The sequence below is a fragment of the Dasypus novemcinctus genome, chromosome 12 (assembly GCF_030445035.2).
Source record: "Dasypus novemcinctus isolate mDasNov1 chromosome 12, mDasNov1.1.hap2, whole genome shotgun sequence".
Classification (NCBI taxonomy): domain Eukaryota; kingdom Metazoa; phylum Chordata; class Mammalia; order Cingulata; family Dasypodidae; genus Dasypus; species Dasypus novemcinctus.
Genome location: NC_080684.1, coordinates 63,234,441 through 63,249,973, shown reverse-complemented (window position 1 = coordinate 63,249,973; position 15,533 = coordinate 63,234,441). Strand labels below are relative to the sequence as shown.

General features: G+C 35.3%; 1 protein-coding gene across 1 annotated transcript in view; it reads right to left on the bottom strand.

Moving 5' to 3' along the window:
- Positions 1-15,533, bottom strand: part of OTOGL (otogelin like) — a 149,993-nt gene that overhangs the window by 38,162 nt on the left and 96,298 nt on the right. The window contains exons 33-39 of the mRNA XM_071218973.1: positions 14,984-15,262; positions 9,361-9,478; positions 6,055-6,134; positions 5,705-5,761; positions 3,836-3,909; positions 620-797; positions 231-373 (exon numbers count right to left, since the gene is read on the bottom strand). Coding sequence (XP_071075074.1) covers positions 231-373; positions 620-797; positions 3,836-3,909; positions 5,705-5,761; positions 6,055-6,134; positions 9,361-9,478; positions 14,984-15,262 — 929 coding nt within the window. The remainder of the gene's footprint in view (positions 1-230; positions 374-619; positions 798-3,835; positions 3,910-5,704; positions 5,762-6,054; positions 6,135-9,360; positions 9,479-14,983; positions 15,263-15,533) is intronic.

The following is a 15,533-nucleotide window of genomic DNA, read 5'->3' as shown; positions in this document are numbered from 1 at the left end:
ATATAAAGAAAAACATTTTTTTAGTGAATGTATTACTTGACTTTTGAAAACATTATTTGGACTAATATTATATACCTCTAAATATAATCACGTGAAACAATTTTTTTGGCTTAAATACCAGAAGATCAACCTCAGATCATTCTTGAGCCCTTTAGTAACGGACAATTCCTCATGTATATTTTAGCTATAGATTTTTAAAGAAATGACTATAAGAATGGATTATGACCTACCTGATTCATGGAACATTTTTCAATATGAACAACTATAATTTCCCCAGGAATTTTAACTAAGATATAAGAAGCCATACTATATAATGCTGCATTATTTCCATCAAATGTGATAATGCTCAGTTCTGACAACATGGAACATCGACCTAAAACAAACAAAAAAATATGAAGAGTAGATTTAATCTACTAACTAATTATCTGTCTTTTTAGTAATAATTTTGAAAATCTTTTAAATTAGCCTTATTATGTTTGACAGTATAGCAATTCTAAAAGTTATGTACCAGGTACTAAAATCATAAATAAGAAGAAAGCAAAACAATAATAACTTTGATTCCAAAATAATAAAATAATCTGATTGATAATTGATTTCCATGTAAGAAATGCAAACTTACAAGGGCATTCCCATTCAGGGCAGCAGATATCTTTATTCACTTGAACAGGTCTTCCCCGGAAACCACAGTCAGGCATTTTTATCTCCTTTGGACAGTTAAGGGACCAGTTGTACAACTGCCATTCCATATTAAGGCATATATATTGGCTACAATTATAAACAGGATCAAATTGTTGAGGCTGTGAATAAAAAAATAAAAATAGCGATTTTTTTCCATTTAAGCTAATTTTTCCAATTAATTTTGTAATTTTCATGTTCATGCTGCACATAATACAAACTTCCTAAAAACAAAAGCTTTTGTAAGATAAAGAAATTACATTTCTCTTCAACTTTTTGTTTTCATAACCTCTCTAAAATATTTGTATGCACTTAACCTTTTAATTAATATTTATTTGATATTAGAATTGCCCATATACTCAGACATTTGAGCAAAATGAAGCCTTGTTCTAAGTTCTTTAGATTACCTTTTTGCAATCAGACATATATAATTATAGACAACCTCCCATATTATCTATGTAAAGCTTATATAAACGTAAGTTCTGTTAATGTCAGTTTTTAAAGGTTACAACTTAATACTATCCAAATATTTCATTAAATTATATATAAGATCATTTTTTGACAACCCCTGGAAGGTGGCATTATAAAGCTCCAAGACTTCTAGATAAACAAATAAGAAATAAAAGTGGTAGGTTTTTCAAAGTTTATAAATTGCATTCCATTTAAAGTATGGTAAAAGTTACAATAATATAATACCTACCTCTGAGGCAGGTACTATTATTTTTCCCTGTTTCACAGAAGAGGGAATTGTAGTGGAGGATAATAAGTTGCCCAAGTTCCCATAGCTAGTAATATAGCCAGAATTTAAATTCAAACAATGTGACCCCGGAATCTGGGCTCTTGCTATGTTGCATCTCAGGGGATGGAGGGAAAAAATTCACACTTATTTAGCACCTACTATATACCAAATAAAGTAGTTTATTTTCCCAAATCTTTTGAATAGGTTTCTATTACTCCAAAATTATATAAAGAAAGAAAAAAAAGTATTAGATTAAATAATTTTCTAAATAGGTTATAAAGTGAGGACTTGTAAATTAAAAGTCAAAGATAGGCAGTCAGGTCTAAAGTTCTAAAATTTTCTACAAGTTGCATCAGCTTTCAAATATTAGCTTTAATTTCCATTATACAGGGGGAAAAAGCAATAAGAAAAGAGCTAAAGCTGCCACAACCATGACATTACAGAAGTTTCTGAAGGATTGGGTGTGGAGTGTGAGTGTAGGAAAAACATCAGGATTCTAATATTTTTGCCTTGAGCAACTGAAGTATAAAACTGATGTTAAATAGGATGGAGGAAATTATGGGAAGGGACAATCTGGGATGGGTATAATAAACAGCTCAATTTTGCCATGTCAAATTTGGGATTGCTCTTTGACATCAAAAAGCTGTGAACAATGAGAATGTTCATGAACTATAACAAATATATAATATTAATACATAGTGTTAATAATAGGAAGATTTGTGGGGAAAAAACAGACCAAATATAAGCTATAGACTATAGATAGCAGTAATATTAGGAAAATGTTCTTTCATCATTTGTAACAGATGTATCATAACAATTTAAGATGGTGAGTAATATATGGGAATCCTGTATTGCATGCATGATTGTTTTGTTAACTCACAACTTCTCAAAAAATATATATATATATGTGTGTGTGTGTGTGTATGTATGTATGTATTTAAAAGCTATGGCCATACAGATCTGGGTGGACCTAGATTCATTTTAAGTCAGAGGTCAGCTAAGATAAAATGTGGGGACTTCTCAGTGTGTAAATGATATTTCATAAAAGCTATGAGACTAGGTAAGGTCGCAAAGGAATTGGGAGAGGAGAAGGGGGCCAAGAACTAAGCCCTTGGTACTAAAACTTTAATAGGTTGAGAGATGATGAAAAGTGTGCAAAGGATATTAACCAGTGAGGTGAAAATCTAGGAGATTGTTGGTCATCTGGAAACCAAGGAAAGGAAGTTGTATCTATCTCCATAATATATCTAGCATCCAGGCATTTCTCATTACTGTCACCTGGTCCAAGCCAACGTCCTCTCTTGCCTATGTTCCCACAATAGATTCCTAAATGGTTCTATTGTTTCTTTACATCCTTATCACAACAAAGCAGTCAAAATTATGCTGAAACCAAATTTGATCATGTCATTCCTTTGCTCAGAAATATAATGTCCTCCTGTGTCATTTAGAATACAATGGCCTAGAGAGCATTACATAATCTACTTTATTTCCTATTACTTTATTCCTCTGCTCAACAGCTTCCTTGTTGTTCCTTTAATCTGCCAAGTATATTCTCACTTCAGGTCCCTTGTACTTGCTTGTCTCTCTTCCTGGAACACTGTTCTCCAGTTCTCCACATGCTTCACTCTCTCAACTCCTTCAGGTTTTTGCTCTAAAGTCATCTTATCAGTGAGAATTTTTGACCATCAAATTGAAAACAGTTCGATTTTTCTACTCAGCAGCACCTTCTAATATTTTATATAATTTAGTAATTTCTTTTGTTTATTGGCTGTCTCAGAGCCCCCAAGAGAAAGTACAATCCATAAAAGAAGATTTTTTGCCTGTTTTTTCATTGCTTTTTCTCTGGCCTTGAATAGTGCTTGACTGGAAAAGATGCTAAATAAATAAAGATTAGATAAATTATTTGTTTACTGTATGGGTGATATTTGGAGTAAGGAGATACCTGCTCAAGTATTAACTGAGACAATTACTAGCTTTGGGGGCCAAGGACCTTATCTGTTTGTTTACCAATATAGCTTTATCATATTGAGCAGAGACTTGCATATGGCAGTTGCTTAATAAATATTTGTTGAAGTCCTGACTTATAGGGAAGCCCACACTAGACTCTTTACTAAACTCTTTACTAACGAATCTTTACTAAAGAATAAACTCTTCACTAAAGAACTCTTTACTAAAGAATCACAATTAAGACCTCATTTGAATTTTTTACTGTGATAAAAAGCTAATTAATAAGACATATTCGAATCAGTTAAGAAAATACAATTGTTAAAATGTAATGAATATTTCTTATTTTCTTTTAGCAAAAACAGACTAGAGAACAAATACCAAAAGACATTTATTAATGTTTCGATAGTAATACAGAAACTTGAGTAGATGCTACAAGGAAATGACAAATAGCTGTAAGAGATTTTCCAGTTATACCTCACATTCCAAACCTGTTGTTGGTGTCAACATGTCAAGTGCAATGAAGTCTGATGGAGTAATCATTTCTGGACCTGTCAGAAATGAAGGTGTTGTCTCCATTAGTGGAATGACAGCTATCATGTATGAAATTCATATGTGATGGAAACTGTGCTAAGACATTTTCCACAAATTATTTCTCATAAGAATACTATGATAGATATTAATACCGCTGTCATCCTACACCTCAGGAAACTAAGGTGTACAGAGGTGATTTAGTCTGCCAGGGATGCTCTAACAAATGCCACAGATAAGTTGGCATAACCAACAAGAATTTATTGTCTCAAGGTTTTGGAGGTAAGAAGTCCAAAATCAAGGTGTCATATTTTCTCCATTTCTTTCCAGGGGTGGCTTGCTGGAAATCCATAGAAATCTCTACCTCTATCACATCTGTCCCTTCTGTCTACCCCTACCCTGATACTTGTAAGGATTAAGGCTCACCTTGATTCATTACAGCTTTATCTAAATAGGATCTTTGAAAATCTTATTTGCAAATGAGTTTACATCCATGGGAAAGAGGTTAGGACTTGAACATGCCTTTGTGGGGGACTTGATTCAATCCATAACAAGGGGTAAAGTTGGTTATTGGTAGAGCAGAATGTGAGCTTGGAATTTCTGATTACATAGCCCTGGTTTTCAACCACAATACTCCCCTGTCCTGATGGTAGTAACACAATTTTCTGGATTAAAAAAAATCACTACAGATTTCCAGGAATTATAAATTTTAGCTTTATCATATTTTAAAAATAAGTAGTAAAACTTATTCCTTCCCTTTGGTGAATCTCTAAAATCCATTCCTTGGAAGCAGGCTAGAAGGTGCTGTAGACCACATAGAAATCCCAGCTGATGGATGTGGTGAAAGGGTGATCCATGGAAAGGGAAGAAGTGATTGGTAAACTCATTTGTAAGGTTTTTTGCAGTACTGGAACTATCTCTAAATTATTAAAAGTCTAACGCCTAAGGAACAGCCAAGACAGATGGTTGAAATTTATTCTAGCTATAATTGCAGTACTGTTTCAAAATGACTATATTATTTTCCTATTGCTGCTGTAACAAATTATCACAAATTTGTGGCTTAGGCCAAGACCAATTTATTATATTGCAGTTCTGAAGGTCCAAAGACATAAAATCATGGTGCCAGAAGAGCTGTTTTCTTATGGAGGCTCTAGGCAACAATCCATTTCTTTGCCTTTCTCAGCTTCTAGAGACCACCTAAAATCCTAGGCCCATGATCCCTTCCTTCATCTTCAGAGCTGCAGTGTAGCATCTTCAATTCTCTCACGTCTCTCTCTCTCTTTTTCAAGCCTCACTCTGGGTTGATTTATTGAATCCTTTCCAGCAGGCAAGTTTCATAGTGAGGGAGCAAATTGAGTATATGAACCCAGAATGTCTCACTCCTGACCATGGGATAGAAAAAGGAAAAAAAAAAAAAAAAAAAAACCCATAGGAATGGAATGGAGGTACTAGAGGAATACTTTTTAAGCATCAACATCTCATTTAGAGTCAACTCAATGACTGTGAAAATTTAAGCCTGATTAGGGGAAACCTAAATTCTAAGCAAATATGTGACAGAAGTGCTAGTTAATCTACATGAACTGAAAAGGAAAAAGGAGCTGGACAAAATGCAGAAGCCGTTCAGAAAATGTGACATGCCGAGCCAGTGAGCAGCTCCTTAATGAAGGAAACGTGACTGCTGGGTTTTATAGTCGTGAGATAGTACCAATAACAGCTGCTGTAATAAGTGTGCCAAGACTTAACTTACATAATGCTAATTTTAGTCATTGAAAGTTGTAATGATAACTGTAAATGCGGGTTGTACAGATGGCTTACTTGGTGGCAGGTGAGTGGGTGGCATTAATGCTGGTTCAGTAGGAATCACAGGTATACCTACAAAGAAACAAAGATGTTTTTCCTTAATCTGCATGTGCTTAAAAATAAGGCCCAAATAGTTCATTTAAGGATCTTCAGTTTCAAGGGAAATGCTTTAGGAGAGAGAAAACAGGAGAGATGTCAGATTTAAAAATTAAATATTATAGAGTACCTGGGAGCAAAATAAACATGGAAGGAAGATAATGAAGAATATTATGAAAGTTTATCATCTCTTTAAAACTTGTGCTATCATAGAGAAAAATAATCAAACACTCAATTTTTAGACTAAATAAAGCAAGGTTCACACTTACAGTCTCCTGGATACACACATTTGAGGGTGACCTCATCAAGGATCATATGTTTAGGGCAGTTGGGCAAGCATCCTTCAACCCTTCATATATTAAAAAAAAAAATCAAAGTGAAAAAAGTTTAAAATTTTTTTAAAAAGTGCATTTAACAGGTGTTACTAAGGTATATTTTCCCGAAATTCTACTATTTCCCTTCTGAGCTCTAAGAAGCGCTCCATTAGCTATCACTGCATTATACATCATCTTACGAAATCACAAGCTAGTTGGTGATAATGAGTTAAGTGAATTTGAACACACAGCAATCAACACATATATGTTTATGTTTGGGATCCATGAAGGCCACTTTCTATAAAGCAGAGCTATGGAAGAATAATTTATTGGGTTTTAATCTATATTTCTTCTACTACACTTTCCACTTTTATATTCTCCTACTTCCAAGGAAAAGACAGGCTCTTAGCATATCCTTGTCTTAAAGATATTTATAGGACAAAAATAGCATCTTCAGTGACTAATGCTGACTAGTAAGCACCCTAATCTCATTGAAAAGATATTAGGGTCTCTGTATGGAAGGGATGGAAGTGGGGGCTGCTGGAGTTCTCTGAACCCAAGAAGGGAGAAGAACAGAGGCTAGCTTGGCTGTCTCTCAAAACCACTAGGAGGTTGTAGTAAATATTTTTTATATTTTTAATATATTTCCTATTACCTCAACTGTATATTAAAGAATTTGGACCCAAAATTCTCAAGGCTTCATGCCATTCAGGATGTAATAAACTTAACTTGACACCAGGGATAAGTGTTGCTTTTGGAGGGCATTTGAATCATAAGAGGAAATACAAGCAACAATCTTTACCGACCAAGAAATGCTAATTTTTTAAGAGATGATGGAATCTCTTGAATGCTGCCTTCAGAAATGATTTCTTAAATATAAATAGTTTGGCTTATACAGTCAAATATTTATTTCTTAAAATGGACCTGAACAATAAAAATTTAACTGGTATACAGTACCCCTATTGTACTCTAAACTCTATCAAGCAGAGGAGAAAAAAAGGAAAAATTAAAGTTACTAGATTGCTTAAAAGACAAGGGCCAGTAGGTTATCACTAAATTAAGTCAACATTAATTTTTATGCAACTCAATTATTTTGCAACTGTTCAATGCAACTCGAAATCTTAGCCATCACTCTTGCTTGCATTATTTTCCAAAATCCATTGACTCATTTCCTTCTAAAATGCCTTCTCTTATATTTGGCCCTACAATTGTTAATCAAGTCAACTTCTGACTGATAAATATAATGTTTCAGATGTAAAGTGATTCTTATAATTGGTTCATTATATAATAGGAGCAACTGCATTTACATTTGTGCTCTCTATGTGTTAGTTGGCATTTTTTCTCATAAAAATACTCCTTCTCATTAGATATTTATATATTTAACACTTGCTCTGTGACAGAAACTGCAATCATCTCTAACTGGAACAAGGGCGATGGTTCAGTTGGGGACTTGGGGTGGGGTACAGAGGCATGCTAAAACCCCCACTAGGGTACTTGAGTCTCCCCTAAAGGCTGCAAAGGGGCGGTGGGGATAGGGAGCACATTGCCCCAGGGAAAGTGGAAATGAGAAAGAGGTGAAGGTAGTGATGAGAAGTAGCTTGGCAGTGGTGAAGTTTAATTCTCAGTATCTCTTCTCTGCGTTCTGACCATACCAAAAGTGAAACTTAAGGACAGGCCAATAAAATGGAAGCACTGAGGATTTGGATTCAACCACCTCTGAGACTGGTTATGCTAGGAGAAGTAATAAACTAGCCAAATGACACTTCAAAATATATCTCAGTTTCATCTACAGCACCCGGGTGGGCTAGCCCCTGCTCTCTTCCTTCCCCAGTACACCACCAATGTTTAGCCCCACAGTGAGATGGCCGATTGCTCTCCTCATGTTGGCTACTGGCAAAGGAAAGAAACAGATTTGTGAACATGAATTTTTCATCTATGAAAATGGGATAATGAGATTACCCATTTTATAGCACGTAGCACAGGGTGAGTCATACTGTAAATACTTAAATGTGTGTGTTTTTGTTTTTGTTATTGTTGTTATTCCTCTAATCTCATTCCACTGTTTTCCTGATCTGTTTTTGTTTCTGGCTCCTTCCTAAACATGGTGAACTCTTTGAGGTAGAATCTGTGTCTTATTCATTCATATGCTCAGAGTCTTTTGTAATGCTATAGGCTAGAAGCTCATTAAATGTTTAATATAATATGATTTTTAAAAATATTCCCTCCCACTATTGATCCATTTCTCTATTCCCCTCTATAGTAAAACTCCTTTTTAAAAAAGCTGTTTGTACTACCTGTCCTAATTTTGCTTCTTCCTAATCTCTCTGAACCAACTGCAAATGACTTTTGCTCCAATTGCTTTGCAAAAATCTTGCTAAGGTCACCAGTGATCTCCGGGGTTAAACCCAATGATCAATTCTCAGTCTCAAATTTAAAATGCTCTAAATAAAATTGTTGACTTTCCATCCAAAGTGCTCTTCCTAACATCTCCCTTATGTCAGTAAATAGCAACCCAGTTCTATTAAATTGAATCATTTCAAATTGCTGCTATTTGACCAATTACATGGCAAAAACAGCAATTTTATAAGGTTCCACAAAATAATTATGGAGGCCAAAAAGTTGAGTCCTTAATTCCTCTTTCTCTCATAATTGGAATTAAGTCCATCAACAAATCACGTGGCCCTAGGTTCAAAATATATCCAGAATCTGTTCATTTCTCCTAACATCCAGCGTTACCAGCCTAGTCAAACACCTTCAACTCTTGTCTGTATCACTGAGCACTTCTGCCCTTGCCCTTCCCCTCCTTAATAGTCCATTCTCAAAACAAAACCAGAGTGAACATTTAAAAATATAAATCAGATCATGTCATCCCTCTGCTCAGAATACACAAGGGGCTTCCTTTCTTACTGGGAATAAAAGACAAAGTCTTATAACAAGCAACGTAGCCCTGCATGATTTTTCTACCACTATGATTTGCTGGTCTCATCTACGATCTCTCTCAGTCTTGTTCACTTTGCTCTAACTAGTTTCCTTGCTGATTAATAAACCCAGCAAACACATCCCCACCCCAGGGCAACTAGAAGAGTCTGTGGCACATAGTAGACACTAAAAAATATTCCTTGAATAATATATACTCATGATTGAATAAATGGCATAAACAAATTTTTCTTGAGAGTGGTTATTTTAAAATATAAAAAAATTCACTGGGAATATAATCTGTTAATACTGGAATTTACTCATTTACTGGAAAACATTACTTACGGTGGAAGAAATTTACATGCTATTGCGTCAGGATCACTACACGTTTTAAAACAGGGAGTGGCACAAGGTTCATATCTCCATTCACACATCCTCCTGTAAGGCACTGCAGCCTGGATTTCTGAACAAAAAATAAAGTTAAAATTGTGTATAATTTTAATGCACAGCTTGAAAAATAATTTATTATAGAAACTTCCTAGAGTTTTGTATCTTATTGACCCACAATGCTATGGAAAAGACAAGGCTATGGGGGAAAAATTTTAATTGTTTGGTAACCAGTGTTTAATGATCAGGTTGAATATCCAAATGTAAGCCTATCTTTCAAAGATTTACAAAAGCAATGTGTTGCAGGAGGCTAAAGAAAATTCAAAATCTTCTTCGTTTATGTTTAGTGAGTTGTCATTGTTAGAAAACCATACACTTGGTTGCAAATTTACTTTTTGCAATGTAATTTTTCAACCATTATTCTATTTTATTCTAACAACAACCCTGATGCATAGGTTTTATTTCCATTTTATAACTGAAGAAATTGAGACTCAGAGCAGCCAAATGACTTGCCAAGTTCACACAATTAGGAATATGGCAGGACCAAACACAATGTTCCTGACTTCAAATCTAGGAAGAATGTCCTATCTTTATTCTTCTCACACAACTTGGCACATTGCCTTGAACACTGTAAGTACTATTTGATGACAAAAGAATAAATGAATGGATTCGAATAATACCTGCTAACAGTTATAAAAGCTTCCTCAAAGTATTTCCTCCTACAAACTTTGCTAATAGTCTTCCCCTCCCACATCATAGAGCAGCTTTCGTAGCAGCCCAAAGGAATCTCTGAACATGAGAGCTCCATAAAGGAGGAAGTTCATGAAAAGAAGTGTATGTTTTTTGGACTCCTGATAGAGAATTAAATTCCAAAATATAAGTAGGATTATATAACTTTAGATGCATCTAAAGATGAGAGTAACTGCTAGACCTGAGTTACTGGGCTCATGGGTTTTCAAAGAAGATTGGTTCCAAGGCTCAGAGTTTCCTAGATTCAAAGATTTTGACGCCAAAGTTCAGGTCGTACAAATGGATCAGGGTCTAATGGAACAGATTTTGAGAATAGAGGGGAAATAGATGCTTGTAAAAGTTCAACATTAAGTAAATTCAAATAAAAATATCTCAGCCACTCTACGGACTATTGAATAGGCATGTCAGTGACTTTTTCTCAAAGGCACAGAAATCCTATTGAGGAAAACACTTTGTAAATCAACTCAAATTTTCTAAGATCCAAAGATAGTGAGATTTTCAGAGGTTTATACAGAATAGAAAAGACAAATGGTTAGCTCTCGCAGTCTGCTTTAAGAGAGTTGGTTAGGACAGAAGGCTTTATTTAGTAGAACCAAGGCAGGTATTAAGCTCCTGGGGTTGAAAAGAAAACATGATTTGTAAAAATTGGATAAAGTAGTGGGGATTACTTTCTGAAACTCAGAAAATTCAGCAGCTATGGACTTTTAAGGCTCTCTAGAAAAGAGACCACGCTTCTACTAAACCGCGGAAATCTTCCAGAAGTCAGTGGAACCAGACACTCCTAGTGTTCAAAGGACAGAAACAAATGTGACGTCCTTATCTTTAAGAGTCAGGTTATTCACAAGTAGCCTTCTAGGAAAGGAAAACTAGATACAAACACTAGAAATCCAGTGTTTTCTGGCTGGGAGGAGTTTGTTTCTAAAACCCCGATAGCACTGATAGTAATAATTGGAGTAATAATAATAACTAACATTATTCAAGTCTATTCTAAGCATTTAGCCATAGTACCTTATTTAATATAAATGACCCTATAATTTAGGTATTATTTTTCTCCCATTTTACAGAAGAGTAAACTAAGGAATAGAGAAGTTAAGAAATTTACAAAAGATCTCTGTGAGGGTTTGAAATCCCCTTCTGAGAATGTCTCTCAAGTCTTGGTGCAAAGTAACTGCGGTTTTGCATTGTTGAAATTTGTTGTTTGATATTGGAATACATTCTTAAATAAATGTTATGTCACACATCATTTTAATGTGAATTTCTCGCTTTATGGTTTTTTTGCTAATGACTTATTACTTGCTGTTTATTTTATATTTGTTTTAGACTACGCAAATGATGTTAGACAAAAAGCAACTTTGAGCAATTTTCTTATGAGTTAAAATTGGGTTGTAAAGCAAAGGGTACAACTCGCAACATCAACAACACATTTGGCTAGGAAGTAACAAACGTACAGTGCAGTGATGGTTCAAGGAGTTTTGCAAAAGAGACAAGGGCCTTGAAAATGAGGAGCATAGTGGCTGGCCATCAGAATTTGGCAACAACCAATTGAAAGCAATCACCGAAGCTGATCCTCTTAAACCACACAAGAAGCTGCCAAATAACTCAACGCCGACCATTCCATGGTCATTCAGCATTTGAAGCAAATTGGAAAGATGAAAAAGCTCGATAAGTGGGTCCATCATAAGCTGACTGAAAATTTTAAAAATCATCATTTTGAAGTGTCATCTTCTCTTATTCTACACAACAACAATGAACTATTTCTCGATCAGATTGAGATGTGTGATGAAAAGTGGATTTTATATGACAACCAGCAATGACCAGCTTAGTGGTTGGACTGAGGAGAAGCTCCAAAGCACTTCCCAAAGCCAAACTTGCACCAAAAAATGGTCATGGTCACTGTTTGGTGGTCTCTTGTCGGTCTGATCCACTACAGCTTTCTGCATCCTGGCGAAACCATAATACATCTGAGAAGTATGCTCAGCAAATCAATGAGATACACCGAAAACTGCAACACCTGCAGCCAGCATTAGTCAACAGAAAGGGCCCAATTCTCCTCCATGACAACGCCTGAATGCATATTGCACAACCAATGCCTCAAAAGTTGAACGAATTGGGCTACAAAGTTTTGCCTCATCTGCCATATTCACCTGACCTCTTGCCAAATGACTACCACTTCTTCAACTATCTTGAAAACTTTTTGCAGGGAAAATGCTTCCATAACCAGCAAGATGCAGAAAATGCTTTCCAAGAGTTCATCGAATCCCAAAGCACAGATTTTTACACTATAGGAATACACATTTATTTCTCGTTGACAGAATGTGTTATTGTAATGGTTCCTATTTTGACTAATAAAGATATGTTTGAGCCTAGTTATAATGATTTAAAATTCACCATCCGAAACCGCAATTCCTTTTGCACCAATCTAATACTTATATACAACTAAATAAAGTAAAGTAACTGGAATTTAAGCCCAAGCAGTTGATCTTCTGTCCTGGAAACATATTGGCTCTAAAATTAGACAAATCCAAGTTTAATCGTGTCTCTGCCATTTCTTAACTGTGTGACATTGCCCAAATTACTTAATCCCTCCTATTTCAGTAATCCTCAGAAGACTAACTGACCTAAAAGCAAGTGGCTCCAAAGCTTTGGTAATATAAGCAAGGTCCCATTTATAAATGAAGAGAGGGAAATGTTCAGAGAAGACAGGAGTTGACCAGAGAGGCAGACATTACTTTGGCCCATGTGGCTGTCAGGCCAGTCTCCAGTACCCTGGGGAGTAGAAAGTGTGAGACAGACATGATTCTATTTGCTATGGGATACATGATATTTCCCAACCAGGCCATACTTTCAGGGATATGACTGGAAGTTGAGCCTAAATGAAGAGTAAAAAGTTATATGAAGAAACAGTGAAAGGACAGAAGTATTTAAAAGCACATTAGCATGAAAGCTCAGGATCAAGTAAAATAAGAGGTCTAGAATTAGAAGAGTAATCCTTACTGGGAACATACCGATAACATACCTAGTAGCAGTGATGAGTAGAATAATAAGTAGCTAAATTCACATGAGTTAGGCAAAAGATCAAAGACTGGGGAAGCAGATGTGGCTCAAGCAACTGAGTCCTGCTTGCCACATGTGATGTGCTGGGTTTGGTTCTCCTGGAGAAGATAAGCAAGACAGCAAACTGGCTTGACAGGCAGACATGGCAACCTGACACAATAAGAGGACACAACAAGGACCACAAGAGAGGAAAGATGATGAGAGACACAACAAAGCAGGGAGCTAAGGTGGCTCAAGAGATTGGGCACCTCTCTGCAACATGGGAGTTCCCAGGTTCGGTTCCTAGTGCCTTCTAAGAGAAGACGAGCAGACACAATGCATAACGAATGGATACAGAGAGCAGGCAGTGAGCACAAACAAAGGTGAGGAGTAGTAAATGAAAAAATAAAACTTAAGAACAAAGAATATTTGAATAAAATGAATATTTTTTAGAAAAGATCAAAGACTAAATAAGCAACAGTTAGGAACCAGAAAATCAAGGAGAAGAAAAAGGAGAACGTATGTTATAAACAGCCCAAAATTGTAGTAATTGATACAGCAAAGGGATAGAAACATAGCGAGTTGTCATGGGACACCATCATTAAGGAGACTTTGGTTTGAGAGAATTTGCTTGAGACAGAAACAAACTTAAGGTAATGGAGCAGGGAGCAACACCAGGCAGGTTCTGATCTGGAAATACTAAAGCACTCAAATGACGTCATCAACAGGTCCTGACTGTAGCATGTATCAGGCTAAATAATCAGTACAATAAAATGTAACATTCAATGGTTCCAACTGTAATTTAAGGGGCACACAAAATGTTGTAGTTGTTTTAGGCAAGGAAAATACCAGCTACTAATAAGTAATTTTAATAAATTTATGAATAATTTGGGGGAGTTCTTATGAAAGAATCTAAATTGAAGTATCCTTATTTATGTCAGAGTTTTACAAGTTTAAGGTTTGCAACTTAATAGAGAAGAATGTAAATACAAAATGCACATACACATATACACATGCATACATACATATATGACATACACTCTAAGCAAACTAGAATATGTAAATAAGACCATTGTAAACCTCTTTTTGCAGTGATCAAATAGCCTTAATATGCACGTTGATGTAATTCAAAAGACCATATACATGATATACAAATTTACCTATTTTGTAATCTAATTCCAATGAAAAATCTTTATGCACACATATTTGTTTCCAGTGTAAAACAATGATAAAGAGTATCGTGTAATTAATGGAACACTGGCTTTCAAATCAAACCTGCTGGATTTGAATCCTGGATGTATTGTCAATCAATTGGACAAGTTCCTTAACCAATCAGAGCCTCAGCTTCCTCATCTATAAAATTGGGAAAGATACTATCTATATCATACAGTATTTGTGGCATTAGAGCTCATGGAGATAAAGCAGTATTTCTCAAAACATATTCTGGCCTCATCCTGGGAAGGTTAATCCAAATCTGTGATAGAAATTCTGGGAATATGCATTTTAACAAGGTGATTCTTACATATACTTAATACGAGAACTATAGATATGATGAGTCTAATAACCATTCAGTAGGTGCTCAACAAATAATTGCTATTATAGTAAAACAGCATTATTAATATGCCTTTTTGGTGGTACTAAAGAACTTTTTCCATTTCAAAGTCAAAAATTAGTATCTTTGATAATGCTTCTCTGGGTAATAGTAAACAGAAGGATTGTAAAACTAAAATCTGCTAAATATTCTGCCAGTATGTAAATCATCTATTTTGTTGCTGTTTTGGAGACCTTGGAAACATACCTTCTATGCTGAAGCTACTTGAATGTTTAAATTCTTCAGAATCATCATACTTTGATGCTTTGACATCAGAATCTGTCAATCTGATGAAAAAGCCTTTTTTGCTGTATAATTCAAATGCACTGTAACCAGGAATCCAGAGGCCTTGATGGTGGAAAAATGTGGCTCTCCGATGAAAAGCTGAACTTGCCTCCCACAGCTCCAAACTAAGAGCATCATTGTCATGGACATAGAGAAAGTAGTTTGGCCTTTCAGCAGATTCCAAGGAAACAAGTGCCAATGCTGCAAAACATAGAGCAATGTGTTTGTTAGCTTCCTGGGTTCTAAGGAGAAGGCAGATCATCAACACTGACATTACTAGATATATTTATAAAGCCAACAAAATTAGTACTGCACAATTGCCAAAAATAATAAGTGCCATCTCAAGGATTTTAGAAATGAATTATAAGATCTCTGAAAGAAAAGATAGTGTTTTAAATGCAATGAATAATAGTAACAACTCCAAAAACATTATACAATGGTGAGTTCTATTTTTAAATAATTTCCAATGTCC